The 23089-nt window shown below is 44.1% G+C and overlaps 1 pseudogene and 2 gene segments (V, D, J or C); 2 read left to right on the top strand and 1 right to left on the bottom strand.

Annotated features, from left to right (window-relative positions):
• LOC122552870 (uncharacterized) overlaps nt 1-23089 on the top strand; it is a 1138103-nt pseudogene that overhangs the window by 838941 nt on the left and 276073 nt on the right.
• LOC122547613 (Ig kappa chain V region Mem5-like) overlaps nt 1-23089 on the bottom strand; it is a 229387-nt gene that overhangs the window by 186990 nt on the left and 19308 nt on the right. Inside the window, 1 exon segment of the V gene segment in view lies at nt 5617-5912. Within this exon segment, the coding sequence occupies nt 5617-5912 (296 nt within the window).
• Nucleotides 4668-23089, top strand: part of LOC148149319 (immunoglobulin kappa variable 3-15-like) — a 37269-nt gene continuing 18847 nt past the window's right edge. Inside the window, 2 exon segments of the V gene segment in view lie at nt 4668-4782; nt 5327-5440. Coding sequence covers nt 5436-5440 — 5 coding nt within the window.

The raw sequence follows: 23089 nt of genomic DNA, 5'->3' as shown, positions 1-23089 counted from the left end.
TATGATCTTCCTAACGTGTGCACTTCCCCCATACCCTGCACCTCTCTGTCAGATCCTCCCCCTCAACCTTCTCTGCTCCAAAGTAAACAATCCGAGTGTATCCAGCCTCTCACCACATCGTCTTAGATGCTCCATCCCAGGCAACTTCCTAGTCAATCTCCTCTGCAACCCCTTCCAGCATAATCACATCCTTCCTACAGTGTGGTGACTGTAACTGCACACAGTCCTCCAGCTGAGGCCTAACCAAAGTTCTGCATCACTCGAACATATCCTTCCTGCTCTTATAATCTTCACCTGAAATTACAAAGACAGCTATCCAATATGCCTTCATAACTGCTCTAATAACCTGCCCTGGCACTTTCAGGTATCAGTGGACAATCACTCCAAGATTATGTTCTCACACTGAGATTCCCAGTGTCCTGCCATTCATTGAGTACTCCTTTGTCTTGTTAATTCCTCCAAAGTGCGACATCTCACATTTTACAGATTTAAATTCCAGCTGCCTCTGATCTGCCCATCTGATCAATCCTGAATCCTAAGACCATCTTTCTCACTTTCAACCATCCAGTCAATCTTCATGTTGTCCACAAACTCAGTATCATCCCCTCCTGCATTCTCATTGACATTGCTTGTATATATTATAATCAGTGAGGGTCCCAGCACTTATCCCTGTGGTATGCAGCTCCATACTGGACCCAGTCACATAAACAGCCTTTTCCCATCACTCTCTGTCACCTGTCCCAAAGCTAAGCTTGGATCCAACTTGCCAAGTTACCCTGAATCCCATTTGCTTTTACCTTCTTTATCAGTCTCCCATGTGGGACCTTGTCAAAGGCTTTGCTGAAATACAAGCATATATATCAACTTCACCACCCTCATCTGCACACCCAGTGACCTCGACAAAATTCCACCATTTTTGTTGGCCCTGGTCTCCCTCTGACAAAACCACATTGACTATCCCTGAAATGGAGATTCATTCTGTCTTCAAAACTTCCTCAAATCGTATCCCTACCACTGATGTGAGACAGATAGGTTTTCCTTGCCCATGCTTGACCTGATGCTATAAGACTTCATGGGGTCCAGAGTCAATGTTGAGCACTCCCAGAGTCACTCCTGAAATACCATGAGAGCAGAAAGTGTGGTCAGTGACAGCAGTTGGAGTTCTGGATTTTGGAGCTTGAGCAGCAGCTGGTGTCAGTGTGGAGCGTCCGTGAGGCTGAGAGCTCCATGGAGAAACGTTTCTAGATGTGGTCACTCTGCAGCTTCAGAGTATGCAGGGAGAGAGGGAATGGGGGAGCAGCAGACAGTCCAAAAGGACCAGGCAACTCATACAGGAATCCCCTGAGTGTTTCCCACTCTCCAACCAGGATTCAGTTCAGAATCCTGATGAGAATGATGGTTCATTTGGGGAGTGCAGCCAGAGCCAAGTCCCTGGCACTACGGGGGGCTCAGCTGTACAGGGGGTCACAAGGAAGACTGAAAGAACGATAGTGAGAGGAGATTCGAGAGTGAGGGCAATCGCTAGGTGTTTCTGCAGCTGCAGATGGGAATCCAGGATGATGTGCTGTCTCCCTGGTGCCAGGGTCAAGGATGTCACCGAGCAGCTGCAGTGCACCCTGAGGGGAGAGGGGAAACAGGCAGCAGTCGTGGTCCACATCGGTCCCAGTGATGGATGGAGAAAAAGGACGTGGTCCTGCAGTCAGAATTTAGGGAGTTCAGCAGGGAATTAGCAGCAGGAGCACGAAAGTAGAAATCTCTGGATTACTCCCAGTGGCCCATGCAAGTGAGAATAGGAACCAGAGGATAACTCATGTGAATGTGGAGCCGGAAAGAGGGTCCGGGAGGGAAGGCTTTAAACTCTATGGAGTTGGAGTTGGCTCCAGAAGAGGTATGGGACAGACTGGAGGGCTTGCTCCTGAACAGAATTGGGACTGAGTTTTTTGTAGGTGATTTGCTGGTGCTTTTGGAGAGAGTTTAAACTAACTTTGCAGGCCTGTGGGAACCAGGAGATAATATTACAGAGGAACACCATTCTGGTGCTTTTGGAGAGAGTTTAAACTAACTTTGCAGGCCTGTGGGAACCAGGAGATAATATTACAGAGGAACACCAAGGCCTACAGAATCCTGGGAAGATAGATAAACCAGAGTAAGGAATAGTAACTGAGCTGGCAGAGTGAGGGAATGAGTAATAAATTCTAATTCTGGGTGACTGCATATATGAGCCTACACCAAGTATAGGGAATCAGACTAGGGAGTTACATACAAAGAGTTCCAAGTAGAAACCTGATGTTGTGGCTCGAACAGAGACCGGACTAAAAGAAGGGCAAGACTGTGTCTTCAATATTCCTGGATACAAGGTGTTCAGGAAAGAGAGAAAAGGGGGAAAAGGATGGTGTCTGGTGGGAGTAGTTAAGGAGATCAGTGCAGAGCTGGAGAAAGAGGATGCCCCAGAAGGGTGAAGGACAGATTCGATTTGGCTCAAGATAAGGAACAAAAAAGTTGCAATCAGATTGTTCAGTGCAGTCTGTAACTCACTGACTATTCAAGGGACAAATCTGCAAGAAATTTACGACGAGTTGCAAACATTATAGAGTCATTACAATGGAGACATTTAATTAAACAAAGTTCAACTGGGTTAGTAGCATTGTGAAGGGCAGAGAGGGGCCAGAGTTGTGAGAGTGTGTTGAGGTGAATTTTCTCCAGCCGTCTGTTTCCAGTCCAATGAGAAAGGCGGCTCTGCTAGAACTGGATCTTGGGAATGAGGAGGCCCAAGTAGATCAAGTGTCAGTGAGAGGACATTTAGGGAAGAAGGTCTGATATGGTTGACTGGATAATAAGGTTAGATCACATTGAATCGAGGGATGGCTACAGCTAGCCAGTTTGATGCAAAGTTGGCTTTACAGTAAGGCCAGAGTGTGTTGGTAGAAAGTATTGTTCAGACTGGAAGCATGTGACCAGCGGTATGCTGCCAGAATCAGTTCTGACTTCACCATTATTCATCATATACGTCAGCCATTTGGATGAGAATCCTGGAGGTATGGTGAAACAACTACAAAGAGGCTGGTATCCTGTCACCAAGTCACCCTTTATTTACAGAATACACTGGCTGCAGCCAGCCAGCTTGGAGTCAGTCCCTGAACTCAGGAGACTCTCTGAATCCCCTGTTTATATCAGTCAGCCAGAGCTCCCTGATTGATCCAGGTTAACTACCCCAATCAAGGATCTCATAGTCAATAATATCCACCTGGTTCTAATCATTGTACATGGTTAGTAAGTTTGCCAATGAAATCAAGATTGGTGGCACAGTGAACAGTGAAGGGTACGATGTGATCTTGATTAACTGGGCCAGTGGGCTGAGGAATGGCTGGTGGAGTTTAATTCAGATAAATGCGAGAGATTGCATTTTTTTAAGACAAACCAGGGCAGGATGTACACAGTTAATGATTGGGCTCTGTGGAGTGTTGTCGAAGACAGAGACCTAGGGGTGCAGGTATATAATTCCTTGAAAGTGGCACCACGGGTATAGATAGAGTGGGAAAGTAAGTATTTGGCACACGCCTTCATCAGTGAGAGCATTAAGGACAGGAGTTCAGATATCATATTATGGCTGTACAAGACATTGGTAAAGCCACACTTGGAGTACTGCATACAATTCTGGTCGCTCTACTATAGGAAGGATGTTATTAAACTGGAAAGGATTTTAAAAAATTCCAAGCATGTTTCTGAGACTGGAAGATTTGAGTTATGAGGAAGGCTGATTATTGCTTGCACTATTTTCCCTGGAGTGTAGGAGGCTGAGGGGTGACCATTTTGAAGTTTATAAAATCATAAGGAGCATAGATAGGGTGAATAGCCAAGGTCTGTTCCCCAGAGTAAGGGAGTCCAAAACTGAAGGGCATAGGTTTAAGGTGAGAGAGGAAAGATTTAAAAGGGAACTGAGGGGCAACTTTTTCACACAGGCAGTGGTGAATATATGGAATGTGTTGCCAGAGGAAGTGGTAGAGGTGAGTACAATTGCAACAGTTAAAAGTCCATTGGACAGGTACATGGTTAGGAAAGGTTTAAAGGGATATGGGCCTAACCCAGGCAAATGGGATGACGGGCATAGATAAAGTGAATAATTCAGGAAGGATGTGGATATTTTACAAAGAGAAGGCTGACAGGAGATTTGATCGAGAAATTCAAAATCCAGAGGGGTCTGGACAGAGTAAATTGGGAGAAAATGTTCCCACTTAGGAAAGGATTGAGAGGGGGAGGCCATAGACGGAGAGTAATTGGGTAAAGAAGCTAAAGTAAGATGGTGAAATCCTCTTCAGCCAGTGAGTGGTTAAGGTGTGGAATGCACTGTCTGAGAATGTGGTGGAGGCAGCTTCAAATGGAACATTCCGAAGGGAATGAAACTGTTATTTGAAAAGGAACAATGTGAGGGTGACAGGGAGAAGGCAGGAAAATGACACTCAGTGAATTACTCATTCAGAGAGCCAGTCTAGACAGGATGGATGGAACGGCCTCCGTGTGCACTGTAACAACTCTGTGATTGTGTGATTGAGCAGAGTTAAAGCTGGGGGAGGTGGGAGCTCGGTGTCTCACTGTGCTGCTGCTGCTGCTGCTGCTGCTGCTGCTGAGGTCAGTGAGATCAGAGACTGGGACAGGGAGCCAGAGCTCACATCAAACTCTGCCCGTGTCCATCACACTGAGACTGGCAGGAGGCTACTCACTGATTTCACTCCATGCTGCAGGAATGGGACCACAGGCTGCAAATGGACAGAGCTCCTCCACACGGTGAGTAAAACTGACTGACTTATATCTTGCTGCTTAAAGGGACAATGGAACTAAAGAAATACAGCTGGACACCCTGTTAGACACAGTGCTCCTCAATCAACCATTTCATTCACTGCAGCTCCCCACGAACACCTTCAACAATTCAGCATTTGTGTTTTAGAAAGTTTCAGTATTGACAGGGTTAATAGCAGAGGATTGAGGTTTACTTACTCAGTCTGAGCTTGGTTCCTTTACCGAACGTAAGCCACAGTGAGAGCTCCCAGTGCAGAGGCTGTACAAAAACCTCAGCTGTTTCCCTCTGTCACTCTAAGCCTCTCTGTCTCTTACTGTCTGTCTGTCTCTCTCATTCTCACCCTCTCCCTGTCTCTCTGTATCTTTCACTCATTCTTGCCATTTCCCTGCCACTCTCCCTCACTTAGTCATGTCTTTCTCTCTTTCTGTCTCTCTCAGGCTGTTTCTCTCTCTATCTCTCTGTCTCTCTGGGTTGTGTCCAGCTGAGCTCGGGAGGTTTGTGAACTTTATTTTTCAATGTTAAATCTTGCAGCTGTTCTTCACATGTAGCGATGGAGTATAAGAGGGAAACTTGAGGCCTTCAGTGAGCGGTGGACACCACAGGGACTGGAGTGAGAGTAGTGCGCAGTGACAAACCCGGCATGAGGTAATTTGTTCAGTTTTATTTACACGTAACTGTGGGACATATCAGTAGAGGAGGTGGGATGGTGTGTCCATTATTATATATTATATATAATATATTATATATAACTGGGATGTGTCATTACAGGAGGTGGCGCTGTGTGTATTGAGGTTTTTGTACGGATCTGTATCACTGTGTAGAGGGTCGCTCTGATACTGCTGACAGTAATAGTCAGCGACATCCTCATTCTGAATGTTGCTGATTTTCAGGGTGAAACTGGTCCCTGATCCACTGCCGGTGAATCGATTGGAGACTCCTGTGAATCGATCTTTTGCTTCATAGATCAGGAGAGAGGGTTTCTGACCTTCTCGCTGCTGGTACCATGCAATATTATTGCTAATGCTTTGACTGGCCGTACAGGTGATGGTTGCGGTTTGGCCCAGTCCCACTGACAGCACTGGGGGAGACTGGCTCATGGTGATGTCCCCACTGATACCTGAGGGGTTGGAGAGAAACACAGTGAAGTCAGAACTGTCGCAGAAAGAGCCTGTCAAATAAGAGATTGTTGGAGACACTGAGCATTCCTCTGGTTTCAGCATTTTCCCTTCGATCAAAAGTCAGTGGAATTGGAGTGAAATGGAGAGCAGCTAAAGATTCAAGGTGGAAGGAGAGAGATTTGTACCTGCGACACAGAACGCCAGGGGCCAGATCAGCTGGATGTGTGAAATCATGGTGTGTGCTCCTGTCCCTGTGCCTAGTTCCTGATAAACTCTCCCTTCACTGGGCTCTGCTTTATAAAGCTGCAGCCTGTGAGAGTTTGACTGGGTGTTCCTCAGTATGTAAATGGCATCAGGCAGAGAGAGCCTCGTTAGCACCTCGCACTTCCTCTTCCCTCTCTTTCCATTTATATCTGTGCCTGTCTTACACTGACTCATTGCTTCATTTTCTTTCTCCATTTCCCTCTCTGTCCTCTCCCAGTTACATTGTCACTTCACATCTCTGTCTCTTTTTCTCCATGTCTTGATGCCACTCTCTCTCTCCTTCTCCCTCAATGTTGGTTGGTCACTGTCTGTCTGCCCCCCTCTCTCTTTCTTAGCATCTTTTCCTATCCTTCCCCCTTTTCTTGATCTGTTTGCTCACTCCTTTTTTCCCTGTACTCTGAGTTTCCAGTTTCTCACTGTCTCAGTCTCTTTTTGTCTGCCTCCCTCTCTCCTTCTCTGTCACTATTGATCTGATCTCTATAGTACTGCAACACTGAGTCCTGAGATAGCAGTTAAATGCCTCCCTCTCTCACTATCTCAAACTCACAACATGCGCCCCTCTCTCTCTCTCTCTCTCTCTGTCTCAGACAATCATTGACCTGAACAACACTGATTGAGGCCATTTGGCCTATTGTGTCTGTGCTGGTCAACAAAGATCTGACAACAGTAATCCCATTCTCCAGCTCTTGGTTGATAGCCCTGGAGGCTATAGCAACACAAGTGAATACTTAAACACTGCTCCAATGTTCCAAGAGTTCGTGACTCAACCAGCCTTTCAGGCAGTGCGTTGCAGTCTCCTACATCCTCTGGATGAAAACATTTCTCCTCAACTCTCCTCTCAGCCTCTGACTCGACTGGGCCTGGACTCACTCGAGTTCAGAAGGATGAGAGGGGATCTGATTGAAACATATAAAATTATAACAGGGCTGGACCGGGAGGAAGTTTCCCCTGGTTGGGGAGTTTGGAACCAGGGACACAGGCTCAGAGAGATAGAGGGTAGAGCATTTCGGACTGAGATGAGGAAACATTTCTTCACTCAGGTGGACAACCTGTGGAATCCTCTAACACTGAAGGCTGTGGAGGACAAGATGATGAATATATTTAAGAAAAATAAAGAGGTAATATTTTTACATTTTGACAGATCAAGGAGGATGGGAGAAAGCAGAAATATGGCATTGAGAGAGGATCAGTCATGATCATATGTAATGATAGACACGTCTCAAAGGGCTGAATGGCCTACTCCTGCTCTGGGTTTCTATGTTTCTATGCCTATGTTGCCTTCAATCTCTGCACCTGGTGATTAACCCCGTTATTCATGGAAAATGTGCTTTCCTCCCCACTCTATCTCTGCCCTCATAACCTACACCCCTCTACCAGGTACACACTCAACCTTCACAGCTTCAATGAAAACAAACCCAGCCTTTCTAATCTTTCCTCATTGCTGAGAGCCTCCAGACCAGGCAGCATCCTGGTAGATCTTCTCTGTACCCTCTTGAGGACAATCACGACCTTCCCATAATGTAATCGATCTGATCTTTTCGTGGTGGGATCACTTAGCGCTGTCTACCACTTGCTGCTTCCATTGTTTGGCATGCAAGTAATCCTAACATCACCAGATTGAAATCTCATTTCTAAGTATTCAGTGCTACTTCAGGCATGCCTCTAGCACTCTTCATCAGACCAGGGTTGATTGCTCTGCAGTTAATGATCATCGTAGAGTGGGATATTCCAGGTGATCAACTCACAGTTTTTGGGTAAATACAATTCTGTTGCTGCACAGTGTACATTCTCACTTGTGCCTCCAGGTGGTGGTCAGCATGAAGGACTACTGATTCATCAGCCAAGAGAAGGCATTAGCTGGTAAACAACAAGGGGTTTCCTCGCTCTTCCCTCCCAACTGTATACTGCACTGCCAACATTCTGCTGTGTCTGTCCTGCCTTTGGAATAAAGCATGCCTGTGATAGCTAAGTATGATATGTGTATATCTGTCAGTAAGAGTAACAACTGTTGATGGTGGTGTCTGGGACATTTGTCTGCAAATTATGATTCTGAGAGGAAGGTACAGTCAGGTTGTTGCTTGACTTGTCTGTGAGGCAGCACTACGAATATTGATATAAGCACTCCAGATACTAGTGAGGACTTTGTAAGGTCGACAGGGTTGTGTTTGTTATTGTCATTTCTAGTGTCTTGATCAATGCCTACTACGCTGTCTAGTTTCATTTCTTTTCTTTGACTCATAGCAGTTTGCTGTAACTGAGTGACTTGCTCAAACATTTCAGAGCTCATTTAAGAGTCACCCACATTGCTATCAGTTGGGAGTCACTTGTAGGCCAGATTTCCATCAGGATGGCAGATTTCCCTCCCTGAAGGAGATTTGTGAACCAGACTTTTTTTTTTTAAATGATGACTGTTAACAATGATTTTTTTGTTGCCATTACATTAGCTTTTAAGTTGAGATTATTAATTTAGCTACCTGCCGTGGGAGGATGCAATCCCATGTCCCTGGCAGGGTGGGGGGGGGGTCTCAATTACTAATTGTACCTCTGTCTCCCCTTGCTGATAGTTCCTATGTGGATTATGGAAACTGCATCTTCCCCCTCCTCTACCTTGCTCTCTCCAGCTGCAAGAAGCTTGTCATAACCTTAGCTATAAATACAGTGAACATTTCCCCATCTGTATTTCATCCCATGCTGACCACTGTACTATAGTTATTTTCCTCATCCACTTTGAAGATTTTATCCTCATCCAACAAGCAACATGAATCCTGTACCTTTCAGATAAAAGCAAAGGCTGTGGCACAGAAGTATGGACATTACCAATGCACCATAAGAGCCCTGATTCAAAATATATGACTGCCTTGTTAATGTCTGGTGGATCACACCATTAAAGTTACCCCTGCATTTATTTAAGCCTCAGAAGAAACAGGTTATGGCTATTAATTGAGCAAATGAAAATAGAAAACATCTTTCATATCAGTGTGGGATCAGAGGGGAAATGTTGAAGAAGTCAGTAAACTCCTTCCACAAAAGGAAATATGTTTTGATTTCAACCTCACCAACTGGCTGCTAATCTATTAAAATGCTGGATTCCAGTTCGGCAGCTTCATGTTAAAGTTTCTTGATTAATTAACTTATTGTATTTATAGCTAAGGTTATGTCATGGAATAATACACGATTGTGATACTCTCTGCAAACTCACACATGCTGCCGTTATAAAATACCAACCTGCATTGCCACCCTCTGAACAATCCTGTTTTATTTATTTAATTGAATTAAAATTTAAGTTAAAATTCAGGGCTCCTTTTTAAGCTGGAATGATTCCTATGGTTACTCGTTCCTTTATTATTCAATTCCTATTTGTAAATTTTAAGTTTTAGAATCACAGAATCTGTACAGTGTAGAAACAAGCCATTCGACCTAACAAATGCCCTCTGAAGAGCAACCTCCCCAGACCCATTACCCTATTTTATTATACATTTACCCCTGATTAATGGACCTAACCTACACATCCCTGAACAGTATGGGCAATTTAGAATGTCCAATTCTCCTAACCTGGACTTTGGAATCCAGAGCACCCAGAGGAAACCCACACAGACAAAGGCAGAATGTGTAAACTACACACACAGTCACCCAAGTCTGGAATTGAACTGGGGTCCCTGGTGCTGTGAGATAATTTAATGTAAAATTGTGTCTCTTTAATGTTAGTATCCTATGTTCAGTTAATTTTAATTTTATTTTCTTTCGTGATTGAGTAATGTGATCAATTGAGCTCATTAGCTATTTGTCCTTAGCCTCTGGCACTGCTCTGACTTTACTTTTTCAGATTTAGCATTTTTTGCAGTGACTTCATGTGCTGGATCCATGGTAGACTTTTTAAAAAAAATTCTGGTGCTCAATTAAGTATTTTTATAAATTCCATTCACAGCAGTAATTGCAGCCTGAAAATGTCTTTTTTGGGAACATTGTAATCAATTCACAAACATTGTGACTTGCTCGAATATCATGCCATATTCTTCTTGGCTGTACAACCTGTACTATTTTATCATTTAAATTGCAGGAATAATTGCCTTGATACAGACATTTCTGTCTCGTGTCGTTTCTTCCCCAGAAAAGCAATTTGAAAGGGAAAAGAATTGTTTCAGTATTTGCGACCTTCTGTCATGATAAAGAAATTGAAGTGCACTCATGTTCCTGGTCTGAAGCGACTTTGGTCTCTTGGAACTGTATTTGTAACTTACACTTGCAGCTGCTCATATATGGTTGCAAATATTCATGCTCTTCCAGATAATTCAAGTTAAATTGACTCTACAACATTGTTTAAAAAAAGAATCAATCCTGGTCAATGTGAATATCGTGCTGATTTATCAGTTACATTGAGCTGTTTGATCAACACTCCTGCTAGAGAAGTGTATTGGAGGTTAATTCAGTGCTTCTTGAGGAATTAATTATTGATCTTTAAAATTAACTTTTCATTAAAAAGTTACATGAACTATGACCAAAATGGTGCATTCTTAAAAGAAAAGTAAAAAAAAGAATAAAATTGAATCCAAGTAAAGATGCAAAAGGTGAAAAGAGACCCTATTTAACAAGAAACTTAAACATCCAGGGACATGAGTGTTACTTGGAAGCTGGCAAATTGCTTTATGTTGCGGCTGGTTCATTTGTAAATGGAAATGCTGCACATTTAAATTACTCTTGCAACTGGACTTGAACTAGTAACTAAGGAAAGTTCTGAGGTTAAAAAATAGTTAGGAGAAAGGAGAGTTTTAGCCTGGTTTGTTATTGTTCTGTTTATGAATACTTTGTTACTCAGGGAAGAAATTTAATAGCAATTTCTTTCTCTTCTGCTCTCCTGCCAATTTTGATTCCTGACCATCTTCCTCGTCCATGCCATGGTGGGAAGTTATTCAGGGTGGCATGGTGGCTCAGTGGTTATCACTGCTGCCTCACTGCACCAAGGACCCAGGTTTGATGCCAGCCTTGGGCAATTGTAGTGTAATGGACGGTGAAGAAGGTTACATCAGGGTATAATGGGATCTTGATCTGATGGGCCAATAGGCTGAGGAGTGGCAGATGGTGATTAATTTAGATAAATGTGAGGTGCTGCAGTTTGGTAAGACAAACCAGGGCAGGACTTATACACTTAATGGGAGGGACCCAGGGAGTATTGCCAAACAAAGAGATCTTGGGGCGCAGGTTCATAGTTCATTCAAAGCGGAGTCATGGATTGACAGGTTAGTGAAGAAGGTATTTGGGATACTGGCCTTTATTAGTCAGAGCATTGAGTATTGGAACAAAACTAGAAATTGCTGGAAAAGCTCAACACGTCTGGCAGCATATGTGGACAGAAATCAGTTATTGTTTCAAGTCCAGTGATCCTTTTTTCAGAACTGAGGAAGGGTCATTGGACCCGAACTGTTAATTCTGATTCCTCTCCCCAAATGCTGCCAGATCTACTGAGTTTTTCCAGCAAAGAACAAAGACAAAAAAACAAAGAAAATTTACAGCCCAGGAACAGGCCCTTCAGCCTTCCAAGCCTGAGCTGATTCAAATCCACAGTCTAAACCTGTCGCCCAATTCCTAAACTTCTGTATCCCTTTGTTCCCCACCTACTCATACATCTGTCAAGATGCACCTTAAATAATCTACCGTGCCTGCCTCTCCCACCTCTGCTGGCAACACGTTCCAGGCACCTACCACCCTCTGTGTGAAGTACTTGCTGTGTATAATCACTCTTAAACTTTCCACCTCTCATCTTGAACATGGAACCTCTCATTATTGAATCCCTCACCCTGGGAAAAAGCTTATCTCTATTTACCGTCTCTATCCCTTTCATGATTTTGTAAACCTCAGTCAGACCCCCCCAATCTCCTTTTTTCTAATGAAAACAATCCTGGACTACTCAACCTCTCTTCATAGCTAGCACCTTCCATACCTCATAAACCTTCTCTGTACCCTCTCCTAAGCATCCATATCCTTTTGGTAATGTGGCGACCAGAACTGTACACAGTATTCTAAATGCGGCCGAACCAAAGTCTTGTACAATTTTAACATGACCTGCCAGCTCTTTTACTCAATACTCCATCCTATGAAGGCAAGCATACCATATGCCTTCTTGACCACTCCATCCACCTGTGCAGCTATCTTCAGAATATAATGGACCTGAACTCCCAAATCTCTCTGGTCATCAAATTTTCCCAAAGCTCTTCCGTTTACAGTACAGTTTATTCTAGAATTAGACTTCCCAAAATGCATTACATCACATTTGTTTGGATTGAACTCCATTTGCCACTTCTCTGCCCAACTCTCCAGCCTATCTACATTCTCCTGTATTCTTTGAAAGTCTCCTATGCTTTCTGCTACTCCACCAATTTTCGTGTCGTTTGCAAACTTACTGATCAGACCAGCAATGCCCTCTTCCAGATCATGTATATATATCACAAACAACAGTGGCCCTAGCACTGATCACTGTGGAACACCACTGGTCACCTTTCTCCATTTTGAGAAATTCTTTTAGATTTAGATTTAGATTAGATTAGATTAGATTACAGTGTGGAAACAGGCCCTTCGGCCCAACAAGTCCACACCGACCCGCCGAAGCGAAACCCACCCAAACCCCTACATTTACCCCTTACCTAACACTATGGGCAATTTAGTATGGCCAATTCACCTGACCCTGCACATCTTTGGACTGTGGGAGGAAACCGGAGCACCCGGAGGAAACCCACGCAGACACGGGGAGAATGTGCAAACTCCACACAGTCAGCCGCCTGAGGCGGGAATTGAACCCGGGTCTCTGGCGCTGTGAGGCAGCAGTGCTAACCACTGTACCACCGGGCCGCCCATACCACCTCTGCAACCACGACTCTCTGTCTCCTGTTGCTCAACCAGTTCTTTATACACCTAGCTAGAACACCCTGTACACCATGTGACTTCACTTTCTCCATTAGTTTACCATTGGGAACCTTATCAAATGCCTTACTAAAGTCCATGTATATGACATTGACAGCCCTTTCTTCATCTAATAACTTGGTTACTTCCTCAAATAACTCTATTAATTTGGTAAGGCACGATCTCCTCTGCACAAAACTATGTTGCCTATCACTGATAAGCCCATTCTTTTCCAAATATAAATAGATTTTATCCCTCAGTACCTTCTCCGGCAATTTTCCCACCACTGACATCAGGCTCACTGGTCTGTAGTTACCCGGAATGTCCATACCAAACTTCCTGTACATGGGGACAACATGATCAACCCTCCAGTCCTCCAGCACCTCGCCTGTGTTTAAGGATGCTACTAAGATATCTGTCAGGGCCCCAGCTATTTCCTCTCTCACCTCCTTTAACATCTGGTCCTGGGTAGGCTAATATCCTTTTGCCTACCCAACACATCTTCCCTCTTTATGTCAACATGATCAGAATAAACAAACTTCTATCTCAACATTCATCATTTCCCTCTCTTCAGTGAACACTGATGCAAAGTAATCATTGAGAATCTCACCCATTTTCTCAGGTTCGACACAACTTTCCTTCCTTATCCTTTTGTGGGAAAACCTTTTCTCTAGTTACCCTCTTGCTTCTTATATAAGAATGAAAGGCCTTGGGATTCTTCCTAATTCTGCTCGCTAAAGTTATTTCATGATCCCTTTTATCCTGCTTGATTACTCATTTAAAATTCCTACTCTCCTGATATTCCTCCAAGGCCCGTTCTGTTCTTAGCTGCTTGGACCTTATGTATGGTTTCATTTTCCTCTTGGCTAGTCGCACAATTTCTCCTGTCATTCACGACTCACAAATCTTGCCTTTTCTATCCCTTGTTTTCATAGGAACATGCCTATCTTGCACAATCTTGAACCTATCTTTGAAAGCCTCTCATATATCAAATGTGGACTTCCCTTCAAATAGCTGTGTCCAATCCACATTTCCCAGTACCTGCACAATTTTGATATAATTGGCCTTGGCCCAGTTTAGTACTCTTCCCTTTGGACCAGTCTCATCTTTGTCTAGGAGTATTCTAAAACTTACAGAATTGTGGCCACTATTCCCAAAGAAATCCCCGACCGCAACTTTTACCAACTGGCCTGGCTCATTCCCCAACACCAGCTCTAATATGGCCCCTCCCCTCATAAGAATATTGATATACTGCTCTAGAAAACATTCCTGGATGCTCCTTACAAATTTTGCCCCATTCAGACCTCTGACACTAAGTGTATACCAGTCAATGTTGGGAAAATTAAAATCTGCCATCACCACCATCCTTTTGCCTCTATATCTTTCCATAATCTGTTTACCTATTTGTTCTTCTACCTCACCCTCACTGTTGGGAAGCCTGTAATACAGCCCCAACAAAGTAATTGAACCCTTCTTTTTTCTCAGCTCCACCCATAATGCCTCGCTGCTCAAACCCTCCATTGTGTCCTCATTTAGCATAGCTGTGATATCATCCCTGACCAGTAATGAAAGTCTTCCCCCGCTTTTACTTCCCTCCCTGTCCTGTCTGAAGCATCTATATCCTGGAAAATGTAGATGCCAATCATGGCCTTTCTTCAATCAAGTCTCTGTGATTGCAATAATGTCATATGCCCAGGTACCAATCCAAGCCTTAAGTTCATCTGCCTTACCCACTACACTCCTTGCATTAAAGTATATGCACTTCAGGCTGCCAGTTCTTTTGCATTCATCTGCTCTCTGCCTACTCTTCCCCTTGGTAATGCTAACTTCATGATCCTTACAGTCTCCACTTTCCACCTCACCGTCTACTAGTCTTCTCTTCGGGTGCCTAGCCCCCTGCCACATTTGTTTAAAGCCTCCCCAACAGCAGTAGCAAAAACTCCCCCAAGGACATTAGTTCCAGTCCGGTTCAGGTGTAGACCGCCCAACCTGTAATCGTCCCACCTTCCCCAGAACCGGTCCCAATGTCCCACAAATCTGAACCCCTCTCTCCTACACCATCCCTCAATAGCAATTTCTATTATTTTCCGATTTTCCAGCATCCAAAGTAATTTTGGACTTTATAGGAGTTGGGATGTCATGTTGTGGCTGTAGAGGATATTGGTTATACCACTTTTGGAATACATCATTAAATTCTGGTCTCCCTGCTACAGGAAAGATGTTGTTAAACTTGAAACTATTCAGAAAAGATTTACAAGGATGTTGCCAGGGTTTGGAGGAATTGAGCTTTAGGGAGAGGTTGAATAGGTTGGGGCTATTTTCCCTGGGGCATTGGAGGCTGAAGGGTGACTTTATAGAGGTGTAAAAACTCATGGGGCATGGATAGGGTCAATAGCATGGTTTGTTTATTCCATGGTAAGGGAGACCAAAACTAAAAGTAAGAGGAGAAAGATTTAAAAGGGACCTAAGGGGCAACTGTTTCACACAGAGGGTGATACCTGTATGGAATGAGATGCCAGAGGAAGTGGTGGAAGCTTGTAGAACTATAATATTTTAAAATACATCTTGGTGGATACATGAATAGGAAGGGTTGAGACGGATATGGGTCAAATGCTGGCAAATGAGACGAGATTAATTCCAGATACCTGGTCGGCATTGACGAGGTGGACTCTGTTTCTGATCTTCCATCTCTTTCTCTCCCTTTCTCTCAGTCTCTCTTTCATTCTCTCTCTCTCTCCCCGTCTCACACACTCTGTCCCATAGCTAGTCTCTCCAACTTCCTCACTCTCCCTCAGTCTGTCTCACAATCTCCATTTCTCCATCGCTTACCATCTCACTCCTCTTGTTCCTATTGAAAACTTCTACCTGGATATCAGTCCCTCTCTATTCCTCCCATTTTCTCTCTTCCTCCCTCTCTACCTGCCTTTGTTCATAACTTTCAATCTCTCTCCCTCGCTCATTCTGTCTTACACTTGCCATATCTCTTTTTCTCCTTCTCTAACACTTTCTGACTCTCTGTCCCTCTCAGTGACACTGTCTCACATCCTATTTCTCTCTCGCTTTATCCCTCAATTCCACAATCTCTACCTCTCTTTACCTCTCTCTTGCTCCTTCCATCCATCTCACACTTTCCAGACTCTCCTCCTCCACTCCCTCACACACTCTCCCTCCATCTCTCTCTCTCTCCCTCTCTCTTTCCCTGTGTCTCCCTTTCCCACAGTCTCCCAGCTGGTGACTGTAAATCTCCCTCTGCTCTGCCCCACTCATGGATGTTAACCCTTGACTCCAGAGGCATGTCTTCTCCTGGAGTAAGGCCCCATTTCCCACACTGAGCAGGCTTTGGCCTCTCTCAGGAAGATGAACAGATTCTTGTCAAATGAAGGGCAGTTCTGTGCTGTTGGCCTATTCTGACTGGGGACTGGTTTGGACACAAACCTCATTCTATGAAGGCACAGCAGAGTGAAGAGATCCTTAGGCCATCAGTGTAAGCTGGAGGGACAGGACAGGCTCTGACCCACTGACCCATTCTCTCCATTCACAACATGTTCTAATCCCTTCCCCTCTCCTTCCCCTTCCATGGTTAGACTCCGGGTCAGACTGTTTTACCGGGATGAGGGCTGGATCATCACACAAGTACACATAAACGAACTGAACACCACACCCATCATGGTGTCCACGTCGCACTAGACCCTCCAACAGAGACCAGTAAACATGGACCTGAGAACAGCAGAGGATAAGTTTGGAACCTTGAGCTCCATTTCCCAATCATATTTCTCTGTTTTAATAAATTCTTTAAATTCATTCACTGGATGAGTATATTGTTGGTTCTGCCAATCTTTATTCACCATCCCAAATTACCTCGGAGAAGATGGTGAAGAGCTGCCTTCTTGAACAGATGTAGTCCATGTGCAGTATGTATAACCACAATGCCTTTAGGGAGGGAATTCCAGGATTTTGACCCAGCAGCAGTAAAGGAATGGTGACACATTTCCAAGTCAGGATGGTAAGTGACTTGGAGGGGAATTTTCAGGTAGTTCCCATTTATCTGATGTGTTTGAGCTTCTAAGTGGATGTGGTTGAGGATTTAGAAGATCCTGTCTCATGAGCATTGATGAATTTCTGCAGTGCATCTTGTAGACTGTATGCACTGCTGTTACTGAGCATTGGTTTTGGAGGGAGTACTTATTTGTGAATGTGGTGCCAATCAAGAGGGCTGCTATATCCTGGGTGGTGTCAGGATTCTTGGATGTTAATGGAACTGCACCCATCCAAGCAAATCGAGAATATTCCATCACACTCTGACTTGTGCCTTATAGATGGTGGACAAGCCTTGGGGAGTCAGGAGCTGATTTACTTGCTGCAGGATTGTTAACCTCAGACCTTATGAAGCCATTCTAACTACTTGGTGAGATCAGTCAGGTTTTTGTTTACAGCTGAGACATTGATGGTGAGGCACTCAGTGGTAGTAACGCCATTGAATTTCAAGAAACATCGGATACATTCTCTCTTGTTGGATTAGCCATTAGCTGGCATTTGTGTTGTGTGAATGTTACTTGGCACTTGTCCAGATCCTAACATTCTTGAACATGGACTGCTTCAGTATCTGAGCAATTATGAGTGATGTTGAACATTGTGCAATCAGTGGCGAATATTGCTACTCTGATCATATAATGGCGGAAAGGTCATTGATAAAGCAGCTGAAGATGATTCGGCCTGTGACACTATCCTGAGGAACGCCTGCAGAGATGACTGACCTCCAACAACCACATCTTCCTATGTACCAGGTAGGACTCTAACCAGTGATGAGTTTGTCCCCTGATATCCATTGATTCCAGTTTTTCCTGGGCTCCTTGATACCACATTCATGCCCATGTTTGCACCAAGGCTGTAATGAGGTCAGGAGCTGAGTGGCCCTGGCAGAACCCAACTGAGAATCACTGTCCAGTTTATTGCTGAGCAGATGCTGTTTCATAGCACTGTTGAGAAACCTTCCACCGAACGTTGGCTGATGAGGTGGTAATTTGGATTTGTCCTATTCTTTACGTCCAGGACATATCTGGACAATTTTTCACATTGTTAGTTCGATACCAGTGTTCTAGCTGTCCTTGAATAGCTTGCGTAGGGGAGAAGCAAGTTCTGGAGCACAAGTCTTCAGTCTTATTTCCAGAATATTGTCAGGGCACATAGCCTTTGCAGTCTCCAACCATCTCCAATGGTTGCAGCCCCCAACAATTTCTTGATGTTGCGTGGAGTGTATCGAATTGGGTGAACACTGATGTATGTGATCCTGGGGATCACTGAACGAGGCCAAGATGGATCATCCACTGGGCAATTCTGGCTGAAGATTGCTGCGGTTTCTGAAGCCTTATCTTTTGCACTGATGTGTGAGGTTTTTCTATCATTGAGGATGGGGAGATTTGTGCCCCCTCCCTACCCCACCCATCTCCACTGAGTTCTTTAATTGTCCACAACCATCCATGAGTGGATGTGGCAGGACTACAGAGCAGAGATCTGGGCCACTGGTTGGGGAATCACTTAGCCTTTTCTATCGCAAATGAGTATTTTGCATCAGTGTTTACCATGGAGAAGGATATGGAACATCGGGAACTTGGGGAAATAAATTGTGACTTCTTGAAAAAATGTCCATATTACAGAGCAGGATCTGCTGGAAATCTTAAACCTCATAAAGGTGGATACGTGCCTGGGACCTGATCAAGTGTGCACTAGAACACTGTGGGAAGCTAGGGATTGCTGGGCCCCTTGCCGAGATATTTGTATCTTCAATGGCCAAAGATGAGGTGCCGGAAGACTGAAGGTTGGCTAACGTGATGTCACTGTTTAAGAAAGTTGGGAAGGATAAGCCAGGGAACTATAAACTGGTAAGCCTGATCTTGGTGGTGGCCAAATTATTGGAGGGAATCCTGAGGGACAGGTTGCGCATGTATTTGGAAAGGCAAGGACTGATCAGGGATAGTCAACATGGCTTTGTGCCTGGAAAATCATGTCTCATGAACTTGATTGTGCTTTTTGAAGAAGTAATAGGATTGATGAAGGCAGAGTGATGAACGTGGTCTATATAGTCTTCATTAAGGTGTTCGACATGGTTCCTCTTGATATTCTGCTGAGCAATACAGGGACAAAAAGCCACATGGAATACAGGGACAAAAAGCCACATGGATAGAAAGCTAGCTTGAAGGCAACAGAAGACTGGGTTGTGGTGGAGGGATGCTTTCTGAACTGGAGGCCTGTGACCAGTGGTGTGCCAAAAGGATCAGTGAAGGATAAAGTGCTTTTTGTCATTTGTAGAACATCGAACACAGAACACAGAACAGTACAGCACAGTACAGTCCCTTTGGCCTTCGAGGTTGTGCCAACCTTTTATCCTATTCGAAGATCAATCTATCCGATATACCTTTAATTTTATTATCATCCATGTGCCTATTCAAGAGTCACTTAAATGTCCCTAATGTATCTGACTCTACTACAGCCTCTGGCAGTGCATTCCACGCAAACACCCACTGTCTGTGTAAAGAACTAAGCTCCAACATCCCCCCTAAACCTTCCTTCAATCACCTTAAATTGTGCCTCCACATGATAGCCATTTCTGCCCTGGGAAAATTGTCTCTGGTGATTCACTCGATCTATGTTTCTCATTACCTTATACACCACTATCAAATCACCTGTAATCCTTCTTTGTTCCAATGAGAAAGCCTTAGCTCCCTCAGTCTTTCTTCATAAGACATGCCCTCCAGTCCACGTAGCACCCTGGTAAATCTTCTCTGCATCCTCTCTATAGCTTCAACATTCTTCCTATAATGAGGCGACCAGAACTGAACACAATATTCCAAGTGTAGTCTAATCACGGCTTTATAGAGCTGTAGCATAACCTCATGGCTCTTCAACTCAATCCCGCTGCTAATGAAAGCCAATACACCATATGCCTTCTTTACAACCCTATCAACTTCGGTGCCAACTTTTAGGGAACTATGGACATGGACCCCAAGATTCCTCTGTCCATCCACACTGCTAAGAATCCTGCCATCCACCCTGTATTCTGCAGTCAAATTCAACTTTCCAAGACAAATCTCTTCACACTTTTCCAGGTTTAAATCCATTTGCCGCTTCTCAGCCCAGCTCTGCATCCTGTCAGTATCCCGTTGCAAACTCCAAAAGCCTCCACACTATCCCCACTCCACAAACCTTCATGTCATCAGCTAACTTACTAACCCACTCTTCCACTTCCTCACTCAAGTCATTTATAAAAATCACAAACAGCAGAGATCCCAGAATAGATCCCTGCAGAACACCATTGGTTACCAAGCTCCAGGTTGAATATTTTCCATCTACTACCCCACTCTCTGTCTTCTACGGGCCAGCCAATTCTATAATGAGACAGCCAGATTTCCATGTAACCCATGCCACCTTATTTTTGGAATATGTTTACCATAGAGAAACATATCAAATGCCTTGCTAAAATCCATGCACACGACATCCACTGCTCTACCTTCATCAGTGTGTTTTGTCACATCCTCAAAGCATTCACTAAGGCTTGTCAGGCATGACCTAGCCCTCCCAAAGCCATGCTGACTAACTCCAATCAAACTATGGTATTCCAAGTCATCATAAATCCCTGTCTCTCAGAATTCCCTTCAATAATTTGTCCACCACAAATGTAAGACTGACTGGTCTATAATTCCCAGGATCATTGCTTTCTTGAACAAGGGAATAACATTTTCCACCCTCCAACCATCTGGCACTACTCCAGTAGACAGTGAGGATGCAAAGATCATCACCAATGGTGCAGCAAACCCTTCTCTCACTTCCAATAGTAATCTTGGGTATATCCCATCTGGGCTTAGGGGACTTATCTATCCTGATATTATTTTTCAAAATTTTCAGAACATCCTCCTTCTTATCATCAACGTATTTGAGCATATCAGCCTGTTTCACGCTGTCCTCACAAAGGTCGAGGTCTATCTCAGTAGTGAGTACTGAAGCAAAGTATTCATTAATGACCTCCGCTACCTCCTCCAACTCCGGGCACACGTTCCCTTCACGATCCCTGATTGGCCCTACCCTCACTCTGGCCATTCCGTTGTTCCTCACAGAAGTGTAGAACACATTGAGGTTTTCCTTAATCCTACACAATAAAGCTTTTTCATGCCCCCTTCTAGCTCTCCTAAGTCTATTTTTCAATTCCTTCCTGGCTACGTTGTAACCCTCATGAGCCCTGTCTGATTCTTGCTTCGTCAACTTTAAGTAAGCTTCCTTCATCCTCTTGACTAGATGCTCCACATCCCTTGTCACCCAAGGTTCCTTTATCCCATCATTGCTCTGTGGGATAAATCTATCCAGTATAATCAGCAAGTGCGACCTAAACAACCTCCACATTTCTGTCCTGCATTTCCCTGAGAACATCTGTTCCCAATTTAGGTGCTCTAGTTCCTGCCTAATAACATTGTAATTCCCCCTTCCCCCATTAAATGCTTTTCTATACTGTCGGCTCCTATCCCTCTCCATGATGATAGTAAAGGTCAGGGAGTTGTGATCACTATCACCAAAATGTTTTCCCACCGAGAGATCTGACACGTGGCCGAGTTTGTTGCCAAGAACCAAATCCAATATGGCCTCCCCTCTAATCAGCCCAATTACATAATGAGTCAAGAATACTTCCTGGACACACCTGACAAAAACAGCTGCATCCAAACTATTTGAACTGAGGAGGTTCCAATCAATATTTGGAAAGTTAAAGTCACCCATGACAACAACCCTGTTAGTTCTGCACCGTTCCAAAATCTGCCTCCCACTCTGCTCCTCTGTGTCTCTGTTGCAATTGGGGCCTTCTGTTAAAAACTCTGAATAAAATGACTACTCCTATCCTGTTTCTGACCTCTACCCATACTAACTCTGTAGACAAACCCTCCTTTCCAACCTCCTTTCTGCAGCTGTGATACTATCCCTGATTAGCAATGATACTTCCCCACCTTTTTTACCTCTCTCCCTATTCCTTTTGAAACATCTAAACCCTGGAACACCCAACAACCATTCTTGCCCTTGTGATATCTGACTCTCCATAATGGCCACAACATTATAGTTCCAAGTACTGATCCATGCTCAAAGTTCATCGCCCTTATTCCTGAAACTTCTTGCATTAAAATACCTGCAGTAACCATCACACTTACTGCAACTTTGCTGTATCAACTGTCCATGATTTGGATGTGAACATAAGGAGGTATGGTCAGTAAGTTTGCAGATGACATCAAAATTGGAGGCATAGTGGACAGCAAAGAATGTTACCTCAGAGTACAACAGGATCTTGATCAGATGGACAAGTGGACTGAATAATGGCAAATGAAATTTAATTTAGATAAAGATGAGGTGCTGCATTTTTGGAAAGTGAATCAGGGCAGGACTTAAATGCCGAATGGTAAAGTCCTGGGAAGTGTTGCTGAGTGAAGAGACCTTGAAGTGTCGGTTCATAGTTCCTTGAAAGTGGAGTAACAGGTAGAAAGGACAGTGAAGAAGGCAATTGGTATGCTTGCCTTTGTTAGTCAGCGTATGGAGTATAAGGGTTGGGAGGTTATGTTGCAGCTGTACAAGACATTAATTAGGCCAATTTTTGAATATTGCATTCAGTTCTGGTCTCCTTGCGAGAGGAAGGATGTTGTGAAACTTGAAAGGGTCCAGAAAAGATTGACAAGGATGTTGCCAGGGTTGGAAGATTTGCGCTATAGGGAGGGGCTGAATAGACTGGGGTTATTTTCGCTGAAGCTGAGGGGTGACCTTACAGGGGTTTATCACATCATGAGAGGCATGGATAAGGTAAATAGGCAAGGTCTTTTCCCCAGGGTGGGGGAGTCCAAAATGAGAGAGCATTGGCTTAAGGTGAGAGGGGAAATGTTTGAAATAGACCGAAAAACCATTTTTTCACACAGAGTGTTTGTATGGATTGAGCTGCCAGAGGAAGTGGTGGAGGTTGGTAGAATTACAACATTTAAAAGGCATCTGGATGGTTATATGA

This window comes from Chiloscyllium plagiosum, unplaced genomic scaffold (genome assembly GCF_037043375.1).
Source record: "Chiloscyllium plagiosum isolate Xiang-an unplaced genomic scaffold, Cpla_swu_hap1 HiC_scaffold_9, whole genome shotgun sequence".
Classification (NCBI taxonomy): Eukaryota; Metazoa; Chordata; class Chondrichthyes; order Orectolobiformes; family Hemiscylliidae; genus Chiloscyllium; species Chiloscyllium plagiosum.
The sequence above is the reverse complement of the archived record's forward strand: the minus strand, read 5'-3'. Positions and strand labels throughout refer to the sequence as shown.